Source organism: Vicugna pacos, chromosome 28, assembly GCF_048564905.1.
Source record: "Vicugna pacos chromosome 28, VicPac4, whole genome shotgun sequence".
Classification (NCBI taxonomy): domain Eukaryota; kingdom Metazoa; phylum Chordata; class Mammalia; order Artiodactyla; family Camelidae; genus Vicugna; species Vicugna pacos.
The window spans coordinates 5315981-5331593 of NC_133014.1; the positions used below are offsets into that span (position 1 = coordinate 5315981).

The window sequence follows — 15613 nt, forward strand, 5'->3', positions numbered from 1 at the left end:
TTGATCCAGCCTAGAGAAATCTTAAGGAAGATCGGATTCCCTCATCAGGTCAGTGTTTGTAGAGCATCAGGTTCACTGCGACTTCACTTCACTTCTGGGTGGGTTGAGAACATGTCAAACACCCAGTTCTCAGGGCAAGGAGGTACCAGCGTGATTAAGGAGGCACAACCATGAACAAAGCAACTCAAGATGTTCTTACAGAGTGGTGGCTAAAGACGGCCAGTCCACAAAGTCAGCAGTAAGGAAATGAATGTCAAACAGTGCCAGACAAACACCTTGTATCAGTCAGGATCCTAAGAGAAAGCATGGCACACTCAAAAGGACTGAGTAAAGAAACTTTAATGAAGATGTGGGCAGAGCCAAGGGAAATCAGTGAGGAATGGCGCAGAGCCCCACAACTGGGCATACCGGGGAGCCAGGGCCACCCACCAGGTGTGAAGGGGAGGGAGCGGTTACGGCGCCCAAGCTGTGTCGTGGCTGAGGAGGGCCGACTGACAGGAGCCAGGGCTCCAGCCGAGAGGCGCACAACTACCCTGGCAACCCCATCCGGACCGGGCAGGGATGCGTCCTGCCCTCTGAGCGCCTGCCAGTGCCTCTCATTAGCCAAGCCCAGCATGGAGCAGAGGACAAGGGCTGATGGATTCCATGAGGGTCAGCCATCAGAGCCACTGGATAGAGAAGGGCACAGAGTGGATTTGAAGGAACAGATGGAAAGTAACCGTCATGGGAAGAAGTACACTGTATGAGCCCGTCATGAACTTTTTCTATGGGAAGAGTGAAGTTTGGTGTTGTTTTATTGGATTTTGTTTTACTTTGGTTGAGGCAAGGTCAGAGGACGTACTTGAGAGAGGGGAGGTGGGAAATCTTTTCAAATGAAATACAGCACAATCAAGGCAACAGAAGCTTAGCGCCAGCGACCTGGCACTCATGTTTGGCTGGGGAGGGTTGTAATTAGAAATGAGATTGGTCACCTGCTATGATGTCACCAACATCTGCATGTCACCATCTGTGATGTCACCAACACCTGCAGCCTCATGAGCAGAGGTTGAACATGCAGAGAGCATCTGAGCACCACGAGAGTCCTCTCTGCTTGCACAGGTAGCCAGTGGGGAGAGCTGAGGAAGAGGGGGACCTCCAGGGAGACTCTGCTTACGTTGTCCTGAACTGTGCACTTTGCATGTCTCCCAGGCTGGTATGAGGCCATGAACGTGACCCAAATATTGCAGGATAAATCAAATTGGCCTGTCGTGTGGACCTTTAATCCTGTAGTCACTTGAACCCCTCTATTCAGTAAGAATGCCAGTTTAAACTCAGTCTCCTAAACATTAATGTTGAATGCTCACGCTCATGATGTCCCTGACTCATTCACATTCCAAATGCTTCTTGGTCCCTGAGAAATCTGGGAAGGGTTAGAAGGATAGTTCATAGGTACTTGACGTAAATACGGAGAGAAAGGAGAATGACCACTGAAATGCTGGGATTGTGACCCAACTGTCAGAAGTACTTGAAATCGACTAGGAATATTAAGAAACAGAAAACACAATTCTGTTTGTTCTTGTGAGAATGTAAGTTTGCAGACCTTTCACCCATTTAAGGAAAACTACAAAGACTTTCTGAGTCCTTTCAAGTATTTTAGCCAGTGCCTCTGGATATTAGGACAAAATTCTTTGGGTTTTAAGTCCTCCTCCAAATCTTCTAGAGAGGCTAAGGAGCTGTGAGTTATCCTAGACGTGGACATAGAGTGAGCTAGGGGCAGAGTGAACTTCTGTCCCTGATGTATGGTGATAAGTTTACCTTCTCCAGGGAGCAGGTCCCTCCCATAGATGCACAACGTGTAGCCACATTTATTTTCAAGAACATCAGGCAGAATCTGGTGCACGAAGTACTCCACAGAGCCGGCCCCCTCCGAACTGCTTTTGCAGTTCCGTGGATAGATCACATAAGCATCGTAGACCTTCCCATCTGAAAGTGAGAACAAGAAACACGACTTTACAACTCAGCCCTAGAAACTTCTCATCTGAGTCTTGGTGGACGTTCTTCAGGGAGCTTTGTGGTCACTGGCGAGTGCATCTCATCCCCGCAATTATTCTGGGATCCAGAGATGTTGAAAACAGTCCACTGCTGTCAAATGTCATCAGGGAATCAGTCTCGGTCCCAAAGTCCCCTTTCTTACTGCCTCAGACAGAACAACAGAGAACAGGCAAGAGCCTGACCAGTTTAGTCCCAATCATATCATCAAGTTTGATCAATGATTTATTAATAAGTATTGATAGTCATGGATTAAGGGGCTTTCTGCTGTGTTGGACAGAATTCAGCGTCATCTTTTGTCTTCCCCATGGGGAAGCGAATTTCTCCCGGGGAAGTGAAAGTGCCAAAGGCCAACAGTGGCAAGAAAGTAGAAGTGTTTAAGGGATCTGAGTTTCCCACAGGTCAGACAATTATCTCTAGTTGAGGGACCCACGTGGAGAATCTAGAGTTTATCTGCAGCCAAATGAAAGAATGCTGTGCACCTGCTCACATCTGGAAAGCAGGAAAAAGTTTTGTTAATGTTTTGACTTCCATTAAGTTTTGCCAACACACATTTTCCAAAATGCCCTTTCTGGGATTGGATATTATTGGGGATTTAGTAGGAATAGAAATCCTGCTGGGGGAGGGAATTTTAGCTGTTGAGATGAATCTCAGAACCAAGAGAAGCAACAAGGCAAGACAGAGAGTGTCCTGTGAGTGGATTTGAAAAGGTTTATTGGTAAGATGCTAGCAAGCAAAAGGGAACCTGGGTTTAGTAGCATAGCTATTAAGAAGTTATTGGACAAGTAACCAACAGCCATCATAGGACCTTTCCTTTTGAAGAAAACTTGAAACTTGCCACTTACCTTTCCTAGTTTTGTACGGTCTAGCTACGTCTCTCCAGAGCAGAATAATCTCAATCCAGAACACTTTCAGAATTATCACCAAGACATTGATTAGCAATAATAATATGACAAATCCTGCAAGTAGGTAGTAGGTGCTCTGTTGGTCGACTATTCAAAAGACAGAGGGAGGAGAAAAATGATCACTATTATTACTAAAACAAGAGAAAATAAACGAAAACATGGATTCTGGCTTCCATTAGGAGTACAAGAGATTCATACAAAGGATGCCCACATGGAATTTACATGGCTGTTGTAAGAATCAGTAAATTAATGTTTACTGAGCCTCAATTCTGTGCAAGGCACCAGATGAGGCATTGTAGGAGATTTTCAAAGCATAAGAGATGCAGAAACACGTGTAAACTTAACTAAAACAAGAAGTGAAAGCGTTAGTTTTAGCGAGCAGAGTTTTTAGGAAGGAGAGCTCACTCCATGATGGTCTGGGCAATGAAGGCTCCCTGCAAGATGAGGCCCCTGGAGAATGAGTAAGGTTCAGGTGGCTGCAAGAAAAGAAATGCACTCTTGGCAAGAGAGGATGCTCTGAGCCCAAGGTCAGAGATGGCAGGGAGTTTTCTGAGGAAGGGGGATAATCCAGTTTGGGGAATTACTGGAATTTATGAGTAGAAAAGTGGATCCAGGACTAGGTTCTGATCAGACTCGAAGCTCTAGCTGAAGCAGTTTGTCTCTATTCTGGTCATGGGCGCCACTGAAGAGTGTTGCGTGGTTTTTTAGCAAGATTAATCTGATGGCAGTGGAGGGTTAGTCTCTGCAGAAAAGGACCACAGGTACTCAGAGTTGAATGGGATAGAGGTTTCTGCAGTATTGGGGGTGAGAGGGGAGGGGGGTCCAGACTCGTGTGATAGTGAGAGAGGAACACACAAGCCTGGTGTTGGCGGCATTGAGAAGGAAGAATCAACAGGTCTTGGGGACTTACGGCCTCTGGGGTTGGTGACGTAGGAGAGCAGGTAAGAAACAAGAGCCATATAAGTCTAATGCATAGCTGATGAAGTCAAATGACTGGGTTTTAGGTCCTAAATAGACCCTGGATTTCCCTTCTGGGGAACGTTACTTAGCCATCACTGAGCCTTTATCCTTATTGCTTCACAACGTACGTGTGCAAGGTGGCCCCATCTTCCGTGTATCAGATACAGACAAAGTGAAGGCGAGAACCGTGCTCACCACTAGGATTTATGGCTCCTTTACGTTTACGTCCTGCATTAAGAACCGTTAACTCTCCGATCTTAAAACAGTCCCATTTAAAGAAAACTGGGCGAAGGCTCTCACGTGAGGCTGGGCCACATATTTCTCTTTTCATGTTCATCTGGTCTCAAAGCTTGGGCTGTCAGTTTGGCCAGAGAAAATCACCGGCCCCTATCTGCAAATTCCTCCATCCATTCCTTCGGCTCCCTGAGTCTCCAGCACGGGGAAGGCAAGAATGACCGAGGTGAACCCATTCAACACCGAAAACTGGCCACGAGCTCCACGTCTGCTGCCATCAGTTTAAATGATAAATACTCCCTAAGTCAATTATTTCAGCAGGATTCCTCCCCAGTCCACTCTTACTTAAAGGGCTGTCTGGGTGCACACTGGGGACGCGTATTGCTTGTGGAGGTTGTGGGTAAGTGGTTACACATGCGACTGGCTACTTTAAACTAGACGCTACTCCAAGGCATTGAAGGCAGTTGATGTTCAGTATCTTCCTAAATGTTAGAGACTTTATAAACGTATAAATCATTCCTGTATGTGATGGCCAAACATCGAATACTTTCTGTAAGTGCTTATAAACAGGAAATACTGCTTGCGTTTGAATCCTGCCTCTGTAACAATGCACTTGGTCACTAATCCAACCTCTCTTTGCCCCAGTTTCCTCATGTCTAAAAAGTCTCTTCCTCTTGGGGTTTTGATAAAATAAATGAAAAACTAAATGGGAAAAAATGAAACAGGTCCTGGCGTGTAGGGAGCAATGAATAAATGTGTACTCTTATTATTATTATGGGTATCAAATATTTAATAATATTTAACATCATGAGGACACAGCGTTTTTGAGTTTTTGTTTTTAAAGTTCGAGACAATGCTGTAGTTTCTTTTATTCTGTGATTAGAAATAAAGGAATTTGGTGTGACCCTCAAGAGCAGCTGTGACATCTTTTGTTTAATTTACACAGTTGCTGAAACAGTGTAACCATGTTGATTTGAAGAAAAATAGGTGAACGGTAGCAAATGCTGATAAATTACAAGAAGCGAAATCACCAAGTACATGTAATGTGAAAACAATTCCAATACACAGGTACCCGGAGAACATTCATAAAAGGAGCACATAAGCACAGCGTGGGCATAAGGATGAGATAAACAAAGCTGGAGGGGCGTGGCTTCCGCTTTCCTGCGGGGTCCACCGTGCCCACCAGCACCACGAACATCGCCCTGACATAACATCTCAACACGATCCACATGTCCTGGGGTGACACAGCTATAACTGGCAGAATCCTGGTGACACAAGAAACACGATAGCATTTAAAATCATCGGCAGTAGTCACGTTGCCATTTGTTTTATAAAAACTTACAAACTGGTGGTTAAATTTGAATTAACACAAAGAACATCCCAAGCACCACCTCAGGCAGAGACTAAACGCTCATATCAAACTGGTGGTCTGTCTTCTCATCTCTCCCAATCATATTGTGCCTTTGTGGGTTTATCCAAATTAATCTGGGCTGCACCCGCACTTAGGGGTATAGTCTGGGAGTTTAACTCTCCCTTTGACTCATTGACAGACACACTGAGTAATTTCTACCTAGTGGCAATTGGAGTGACAAGTGTTAAAATATCAAATTTTTCTCCCCACCATTTATCCCACTGGACTAAATGCTCCATCTAACAAACAAGGTGTCTCTACCTGGACAAGCAAACAAGTGAGGGAACTGACAGGTGCCAGGAAGGAAATGTTTGTCAAACTATTTCTGCTGCCATCAGTGCGTGCAGTGACACATGGAAGGTTTGGGAGAAGACCGGCGTGTCCCTGGGAGTGGGAGCGTGTCCTCACTGACGGGTGTAACGCTGTCTGGGTGTGCTGGCGATAAAAACCACAGTGACTGATGGCTTTGTTTCTGTTTCGAATTCCCTATGGTGTATCTTCCTGTTGCCTACACCAGAGACAGGTCTTTTCTCCACCTGCCTCTTCCTTGTAGCCCTGAATATTTGCAAAAGAGGATGCTACATTTTGAGAGATTATATATAGGTCTGAAATTAATCCATTGAAGAGTAGTCAGTTTCATATTTGCCTAATTATATGCTATTGCATCAAGATAGGAGGAAATCAGTAAAAGCATGCTAGATTTAGATAAAACTGCAAACTAACACAACTAATTTGCCCTTCCTAATTTGTGAGTAAAGTTGTTCGATTTAACCAACATAAATGTGTTATTGTTTTATTGTGTCATGAAGCCTGTAGCTAGAGAAAGGGAAGTGTACGAAAACAGCCTTCCTGGATAACTTTGGTGTGTGTTCATTTTTTCATTCAGCAAGTGTTCATTGAGCACATGCTTGGTGCCCGGCACTGCCCCACAGCCTGAGGACACACAGATGGGTGAGATGCCACCCCTGCCCTCGTGGCATTTACAGTCACGTAGAGCAGGGTGTGGTGAGAGCAGTGATGGAGACAGGATGCTGCAGGAATGCACAGAAGGAAGAGGACAATGTATTCCAAACTGGTGGTCAAGGAAGGCTCTTCAGAAGAGGTGGTACCTCAGTTGCGTGTTGAGTAACAGATATAATAAAGCAATGGGCTGAGCTACCAGACTTCCCCTGAGTTCCACCTAAATTGTTTAACTATCATTACAAAGCAGCTCCTAAGATTTTCTTACTGGAATGGGCAGCAATTACATACTTCACTTTTAGTCCACTTTGTCAGCCTCACTAAAATAAATGCATGTTCTTTAGGACAAAAAAAAATACAAATTATAAAAAGGGACATGTTTATGTTAACAACAGTTATAAAACGTAATGAAAGAGCATGTTCACAGTTCACTGTTGGTGTGTTTTGCCTCCCGCACAGTGAGACAGAGAGAGCTAATGAAGTTAGAAAGCAGAAGAATGGCCAAGGCAGCGGATGGGTGTTGAGGAGGAACCAACAAGAGGAGAGGGAAGGAGGCGGAGGAGGAGCAGAACGAAGAGGAGGAGGAGGCAAACCCCGTAGAGAGGTAACCAGACAGATGGAAATGTTCCAAGAAGACCAGGCTACAAGTGCTCAGTGTTCTGAAGCGGAGAAGCACAATTTATGAGCCCTCTGTTGTCTTGATGGGGCCCCCTGGAACCACACGTCAACACTCTTTTCTCTAAGAAAATGATGTCCGCTCACAGTCGATACAGCAAACTCGGGTGACCGAAGTCTCAGAAACATGGCTTACTTGGATTTTTCCTCCTGAGTCGTACGGTGTGCACGGCCAAGCCGTGGAAATTCAGGGCCAGACAGTTGTAGTTCAGCCACAAATCCTCTTCTTTTATACTCGCTATTCTTAAAACGGTGTTTAGACAAGTCAGCTCATTGCTAGAACTAAAAAGGCAACCTGTTACTTTCAGTGCTTATGCTGCAGTTGCAAACTTTCATGAAAGGGAGGGGATGCTTTAACTGCAATTTTAAAATACCTTTGATTTTGCCCTTGCTCCTCTTGGATTCTTGCTTCACCAAAGTTTGCAACCTTGCTTCTGTTCACCTGCCACAGGACCTCAGCCATGATCTGAGAGCCTTTCCCAAAGCAGGCAGAACACGTTATGTTTGCTGGTTTTCCTAGATGAGAAGGAAAGAAATGCATCAATAAAATTAAGTTCTGCAAGTAGTACTTAAGTGCAATGAATTTAAATTTTAATTTAGTGTAAAAACACTCATCGAACACCTAGAGGTGCCATGAGTTGACTCCCATTTCCCTCCCTCATCGTCTGCACCTTCTCTGCCTCCTCCCTCTCCAATCACCTTCATCCCACAACTCAGGCTGAAGCTCAGCTCCCTCTCCCCTCTCCCTTGCAGCAGAAACTAAAGAGGTTTCTCTGATACCACATTATATCTAAGATTTCCCTTTACTCTAAATTGCAATTTCTTTTTAACTGCTCCCTTCTCCACCTTTCTCCTTCTACAGAATTCTCTTCATCTCTCTATAGAGAGATGCCTTGGTGGGTAAAACCCTTTTACCTGACGCAGCTACAATCCCAGTGTTTAATTGTCCAACAAAAGCCCTCTCCATCCTCACTTCTGTAACTTGAGACTTCCTCGTTTCAGAACTGAAAGCTTAAGGGCTACCTGCTTCCTGCCTTGGGACAATACTCAGCCATCTCTTACAGAGCCCTTAGTTCCTGGGTCAAGAATTAAGCATATGCCAAGACATGGAAACAACCCAAATGTCCATCGACAGATGACTGGACAAAGAAGATGGATATACACATATATAGATACACATATACATATATGTGTGGAATACTATTCAGCCATAAAAAAGAGTACAATAATGCCATTTACAACAACATGGATGGACCTGGAGATCATCATTCTGAGTGAAGTAAACCAAAAAGAGAAAGCAAAATGCCATATGATATCACTTACATGTGGACTTAAAAAAAAAAGGACATAAATGAACTTAACCTACAAAACAGAAACATACTCAGAGACATAGAGAACAAACTTATGGTTACCAGGGGGTAGAGGGAGGTGAGAAGGGATAAACTGGGAATCCAAAATTGGCACCTTTGGGGGAGTGATGGAAATGTTAGCTGTCTTGATTATGGTGGTGCTTTCATGGGTGTCTACATCTATCAAAGTTCATCACATTGTACATCTGAAATATGTGTAGTTTACTGTACAGGAACCAGACAACAGTAAAAGTGTTAAAAAAAAAAAAGAGAGAATCAAGTGTCTGAAGGGGGATGAGAAGCTCAGAGTCTCTCGGAAGGTGACAGTGCCATAAACAAACGATCAGAACACAAGGTGGTCCAGTGCTCTAGCAGAAAGACTGACAAAGCGGCACGGGAACATGGAACGAGGGGTCAGTGGAGGGAGCAGGGCTGCCACAGGTGCCTCTGGACCTGATCGGACGGTGGCTCTGATCCTGCTCTTTGGCAGGCAAGGAGGCTGGCATGGGGGATTTCACAGACAAGGTGAAATTTGAGCTTAGTGTTGAGGGATGAGAAGGAGGGACCACATGGGCAAAGGCAGGGAAGATCGTGGATGTGCTGCAAATCCGTGGACCAACCCTGAGGTGGTCAGCGTGGTCTCGTTTTATATGCTGAGAACTTTGAGTGGGACCCCACTTCTAGTGGGGAGCCAGGAAAGGCAGAGATGGGCAGAGCATCCCTCTGTCACTGACGGTCCACGCCCCTGGGTGCGTCCTCTCTGAGCCTAAGTGTCCACAAGCATACAGTGGGGACACTGTCTACCGCCTGGATAGAAGTGAAAGGGAAACGAAACAGTACACGTGAAGGCAGCATGAGTTACAAATGCAGCTCAGATGTAAGTGCTGAGTATTGCTGTGGCCACGTACTCCTACTATTAGCGAGTGCCGGAGGTGGGTGTTTCCAAACATGACGTCTCATTTAATCCTCAAGATCTGTTATGCTAATGGCCCGACCCGCAACCCCCGCCCCCCACCCCACCGCTTGGGGAATTCAGAACAGGGGTCATATGGAAGGATTTTCCATGCAACACTGACAGCATTCAAGTTTTCTTACCAATCTCCACTTCCCTTGTTTCATTTTGTGAAGGGGCTATAATCACTGGAAACAGAGAAAAGCCTTGCTCACCTGAAATTAAAGATGGAAAGAGAATAAAAGTATTAGGAGCGCACTGGGTGGTCATCACTGTAAACCTTGTATTTTCATATTTCTGTCCTATTTCATAGTGATGTTTCTCACATTTTTCTGCCAGTGACCCATGGCCACAAATACACACACACACACACACACAAATGTAACAAAAACATTCAAGTAATACTTCCTTTTACAACCTGTGATGGTTTTTGTCATTTCCTATTCTCTTTTTTAATCATTAAAAGAAAGGCTGTCCAACCTATTAAATTAGTTGCAGCTCTGGAGAATAAGCATAGTGCTAAAGGGAAGATTTCTAAAGATTCATGAAAATGATAAATATGTTAAGTCCACACTTCTGCTCACGCCTTTCCGCCCAGGTGGCCCACTGTCCCAGGAGGTTCTAATTCCTGTGGCACTGATGGCTAGAGACAGTGAAAGGGGGTCTTCTGGGGCCAGGCTGCATTCCTGCACCCTTTGATTCTCACTTATTTCAGGACGGTGTGATCAAGGATCGCTGCGGGCTTTGATGTGAAGCAGCAAGAGGCACTGACAGAAATGCGGTCCTGTCATGTCCGTTTTACAGCAGTGGGACATTGTTGGAAAAACTCCACAGAAAACCTCCTCTCCACTGCTGCTCTGCCCTAAGAACTCCGCCACCCATTCAGGAGCTGCTCCACCTGCATCCACAGATCGAGCTATGCTGAGGAGACCAGACCCCCATCTCCCTGGAGATTTGACATGCTTGATTGTGAAGTCTTGTCCCTTGACAGGAGTTTTATAGAATATAAAGTAAATTTGAAAGAAAGAAGTTAGAATTAAATGACCTACTTGAGGTCACTGATGATGTTGAAAGCACCACAAATCAAGATTGGAAAGCACCCAACGATATCTGTGTATCTCTGCATAAAACTTCTCACTAAGCTTCTAATCCAGTTAGTTGCAATAGAGACTAAATAGACTGTTTTTTTTTTTCTATTTGCAGAACCTCTGACAACAAGTTGGGAGGAAGAGAGTTAATCTTGTTCTCCAAATAGCTGTATTCTAGTCAAAAAAAAAAAGAGTTCAATTAGCACCCAGCTCACTTTATCTTTGAAAAATGAAGCCATAGAGGAGAGAACAGTTGCAGCTTTGGATTCGTAGAGTAATTTCCCTCCAAGCTGTCTTAAATCTTGATAGCGCATTTAGAAAATCTCTTGCGTCATAGTGGTGAGTATGTGAGATAAGATGAGACAGGAGGAATTTCGGGGAGGAGGATGAAGCAAAGGCAGACTGACAAGGGCTCAATATCTCTCATGTTATCTTTCTTCAAGTGTTGCATTTTGTTAAACTTGGCAGCTTACCAATAACTGTGAATGACCTGGTTGCTGTCACGCTGTAACTGACACCATTTTCATTGTGCATAAATTTGCACGTATAATCACCGGTGTCCTGGCGAGTCGCATTGTCAATCAGCAGATACGACTTGTGTGCTTGGTACCTTGATCCTCGAAGAAGGTCACAATTCTGAAACACAATTCCAGTCCATATGCAATAATTCTTTCCTTACGTTCATATACATTGTGTGACTTTACTCCGTGTCCCACACGTCTCTTACCTTAAACCACTCAACAGGCGCTGTCCAATTGTAGAGGTCAATTGTCGGACAATATATTTTGGAATTTTTTTCTGACCCGGATGTTGTGGAATACATCAGATAATCCGGAATACTGCAACCTGGTGGTTTCTTATAAATGGTGACATTCACATACCCAGTCTTATTGGAGGTAGGACTATTAAAATAAGCCAACAATTTTTTTCTTAAAATCACTTAGCATTATGAAATAACTTCATGCAACTCTTTTACTTAATATTGCTTTTCTTCTTAAAACAAGTGATGCATGGTTGTTATTTTATAGTGATTCTTGGTTTAAAATAATCACTGAAATTTAGAGTTTTAAATACTTTTGTTACATTTGAGATAAAACATAGCTCTTACAGTAACCCTAAAGCTGACTTCCTCATTGTTACTTTGTATACTGTCTTTGCTGTAATGCCTGCGGAGGACCAATATAATTAAAGACAATGAGTATTTATTAACAGTTACCATTCGTAGTGGTAACACTACCTCATTTTAGTCTCACAACTGTCCTTCAAAGTGGGTTTATAGATAGAGAAGTAACTTGCTGGCAACACACAGCTAACTAGTGACAGACCATGAATTTGAAACAAACCCTGTCTGATCTCAGAATCTAGACACCTAACTATACACATCTTGCCTTTCGACAGTTCACCTGACACCTTGGATGTGCCGAACAGGCACAAAATCACAGACATTTGACAGTTTACACGGAAGGTAAGTGACCTGCAGGCACACAATCTCACGTTACCCTCTGGGGCTTGCCCCTCGGATCGACAGAGTGGGAAACTGCCCCTGACACACACTGCAGACCTCCACATGCCCAGCTCCTAGGTTCCTGTGTTTTGTGCTGGGTTGTTCTGATCTGGAGCCCCACATGAGCGACTGCTCTCAATTCTCTTGGTCACTGAAAGAGTTAGTCTTTTTCCAATTGAGCTACAAATTAACCCCTGCCATTAATCATCCCAATAGTGAGTTCACCATCACCTAAACCCCAACCTGAGGTTTTTTCCTAGAAGCGCTCTTTTTTTCAAATTTCTTTACATATTCAACTGTTCCACAAAGGTCTAGAATGGGGAAGGGAAGGGAAGTGAGGGCAACTCAGACAAGGGAGCAGGGTAAGAGGGCTAATACCGCCTGATGATGCAAGTATAAGATCCAGAATCGCTGACTTCGGCTGGGAGAAACTTCAGACGTTCCCCGGAGGCAACTACACGGTTTCTTCTCTGGGTGGGAATAATTGTGTTGGTTTTTGAGTAATACCAGTCCACAGGGTATTGAGATTTTTCTTGTCTGGGACATCTCACAATTAAAGCCTCATTTTCCAGGCCCCAAGAAGATTTGCCTGCAAATGACAAAAAAAAATTATAGATATTTTATATAAATATGAAATCCTGGAATGATCGTATATAAAGATTATAATCTCTGTATTCTAAATATCCTCTTCTAGGATTAAATTTAGAAACCAGGTCATACTTGGTGATACTTTAACTGAGAAAGAATAAGTAAATGAGCTATGATCTTTCATAAAATATTCTTTTTTTTTTAATCGAAGTACAGTCAGTTACAATGTGTCGATTTCTGGTGTTCAGCACAATGTCCCAGCCATGCCTGTACATACATATATTCGTTTTCATACTCTTTTTCATTAAAGGTTGTTACAAGATATTGAATATAGTTCCCTGTGCTGTGCAGAAGAAACTTGGGTTTTTTTCATCTATTTTTAAATATAGTGGCTAACATTTACAAGTCTCAAACGCCCAAATTTATCCTTTCCCACCCCCTTTCCCCCAGTAACCATAAGATTGTTCACCATGTCTGCAGGTCTGTTTCTGCTTTGTAGATGAGTTCATTAGTGTCTTCTTTTTTCTATTTTTAGATTCCACATGTGAGTGATATCATATGGTATTTTTCTTTCTCTTCATGGCTTACTTCACTTAAAATGATGATTCTAATGGGTACCACAGGTTAATGACTTAATTTGGGGCTAAATCCCCCGCATTGCTCCAATGAGAAGCAGCCATGTCTACCTACACAAAGCATGTTGTCAGTCAACAAATGCTTACAGTGCCTCCACGTGCAGGCATCGTGTTAAATTTTGATGTATTTGAATACGTAAAATTAAAATTATGCCATGTTTGTTATGAAGAATTTGTCCTGATAGATTGGTGATAAAGAATGTCTGCAGAGCATAAATGAATTTTCCAAGTTACCATTCAGCTGGAGCAACTGGCAGCAAGCAGTTAAAAGCAAGGCAAAAGTCCTTGGAATTACTTAATGTAAAGAATTGTAAATTTCAGTTCAAAAGCAATGCTTACTGAACTTAGCTGACGCGGAAGGTATGAGAACCATCAGAATTGCCAAGACGCAAACTCTCATTCTCAGTTTCTTCATCCAGAGCAAGTGTTGGTAACTGATTCTCGAGATGATTCAGATTGAATCTGTGACACAGGAGGGTGAAATTCTCCCCTAGGTGGCTGATGGCGCTCCCTAAGATTTATAGTCGGAAAGAATTGTCAGTATCTCTTCTGAAAAACAAATCATACGAAATCACAAGCAAAATATTTACAGCCATGATTTTACTTGCCCAATACCCCCCAGGAGAATTAATCATTCACAGGTGTTTAGTATGTATAAATATGTTTGGGAGCAGGCTTCAGACACATTTATTCCTACTGGACCTTTGGACCACACAAAACTTACTATGGCCATGCCATTTCATAGTCTCATGAGAATGTACTGAAAGAAGCTAAATTAAGAGGAAAGAAAATGAATTTCTATTTTTGAAAAAAATAAAACCATAAAATTCAACAGACCCTAGAAAACACAATATTATAAACACTGATTTGAGACCACAGGCATCCACATAGGCTACCAGCTGCGTGACCCACAGCTCAAGGACACAGGCAAACAGTCGTCACAAAGCAGCTAAGGAACACAGGAAAGTCATCAAATAATTGCCCTGAACACTACACCAAACCCTCTAAAATTTGTCCCTGCCCCAGCTGGTCCCCAGGATTCAACAAAGTCTTTCTAAGAAGAGTCGAAAGTCTGTGAAAAATAATTGCATACCTTTTTTCCCCCTCTCAGCAGAAGAATAACTTAACTATATCATTTTTTTCTTAAAAAACTCCAGGGAGGGATGGAACCAATGTAGAAACTGACAAATACTGAATGAATACAACAACCCTTAATATATTTCAGAAAGCATGTGTCCTCTAAGCATGAATCGTTGACACTTTTCTTATTCCTTGTGTGGAAAAGTTTTTACTACAAATTTGAGATAAGTAACTGATGCTTACCCAAAGTGAAGGGCAGAGGGAACGAACTTCACGTCAAGACTGAGCTGTGAAGTGTCCGGCTCTCGTGGCTCCTTCCCTGCAGAGTCCTCACGAGCATGCGCTCTCTCTTTTATTTCAAAGGGGTGACACGCAAAGACATCCTTCAACTCGCCACTCCACCCACCCCGAAATTTGGTTTTTAGCCAAAATTCATGACTTGTTCAAAAATGCTGATGTATCGTGTACCAAGAACCCTTGACTCTGGTACATAAATATTTAAAGCATGAGAAGTACATTGAATAGTTCTTTAGAAGTACTCAAATCATCTCCACCCGTTTTAGCATCAGTTTCTCAAGCTGACTAATGCTAGCTGTTTATCACCCCGATATTACTGCACTTTGAGTTCTAAACGATCTTGCAGTCTTGGGAATTTGATACTGCCCTTTCAGATACTCCTTGGCACGTCGCTTGGCAGCCATGGGTTAGGGAGGCTGTCAGAGAGCTTCCAAGGCAAAGCAGGAGCAAACAGGACTTCACAGGATCTCACAAATGTTCTGTTTCAGGTACAGAATGTGACACGGTCTCATCCAAAAACAGACTCCAACTCCACAGATGTAAGTCCCTACAGGGCTCGCAGGCTTGGATGGGGAAAGGAAGTTTTCCTAAGGAATTCAGAGAAATAGAGGGAGGCTTCGAGGAATAAGGCTGCCTGAAGGGAATTGACAAGGAAAACCAGGACCCTCAACTCTCAGGGTCCACATAAAACAAACGTTCACCGCAAAAATCTGCTTTCAGCTATGCATTGCTGGGATGACTCAGGCATGAGTAAATTGAACTCACTTTTAAAATTCACCACATCCCAGAAGGATTCGGGAACTAATTCCAGACCAGCACAATGATATACTAATAAAAGCTAAGCCTTCTCTGGAACTCACTCTATGCCAGACAGAGTGCTAAATGACTTCCATGTATTAACTCCTTCATGCTCACAAACACCCAAGGAGGCAGGCCTGCTCTTATGG

At 43.3% G+C, this 15613-nt stretch overlaps 1 protein-coding gene across 3 annotated transcripts in view; it reads right to left on the reverse strand.

Annotated features, from left to right (window-relative positions):
• IL1RL1 (interleukin 1 receptor like 1) overlaps positions 1–15613 on the reverse strand; it is a 28307-nt gene that overhangs the window by 1845 nt on the left and 10849 nt on the right. Inside the window, exons 1-10 of one of the 3 annotated variants that reach the window (XM_006218732.4) lie at positions 14613–14698; positions 13629–13800; positions 12445–12655; positions 11290–11464; positions 11036–11198; positions 9618–9689; positions 7548–7689; positions 7310–7455; positions 2874–3020; positions 1795–1962 (exon numbers count right to left, since the gene is read on the reverse strand). In XM_006218732.4, the coding sequence (XP_006218794.3) occupies positions 1795–1962; positions 2874–3020; positions 7310–7455; positions 7548–7689; positions 9618–9689; positions 11036–11198; positions 11290–11464; positions 12445–12655; positions 13629–13704 (1300 nt within the window). In that variant the 5' untranslated portion in view covers positions 13705–13800; positions 14613–14698. Of the gene's footprint in view, positions 1–1794; positions 1963–2873; positions 3021–7292; positions 7456–7547; positions 7690–9617; positions 9690–11035; positions 11199–11289; positions 11465–12444; positions 12656–13628; positions 13801–14612; positions 14699–15613 lie in introns of those variants that run through there. The other 2 variants (XM_015251593.3, XM_072951630.1) reach the window with 2 other exon arrangements.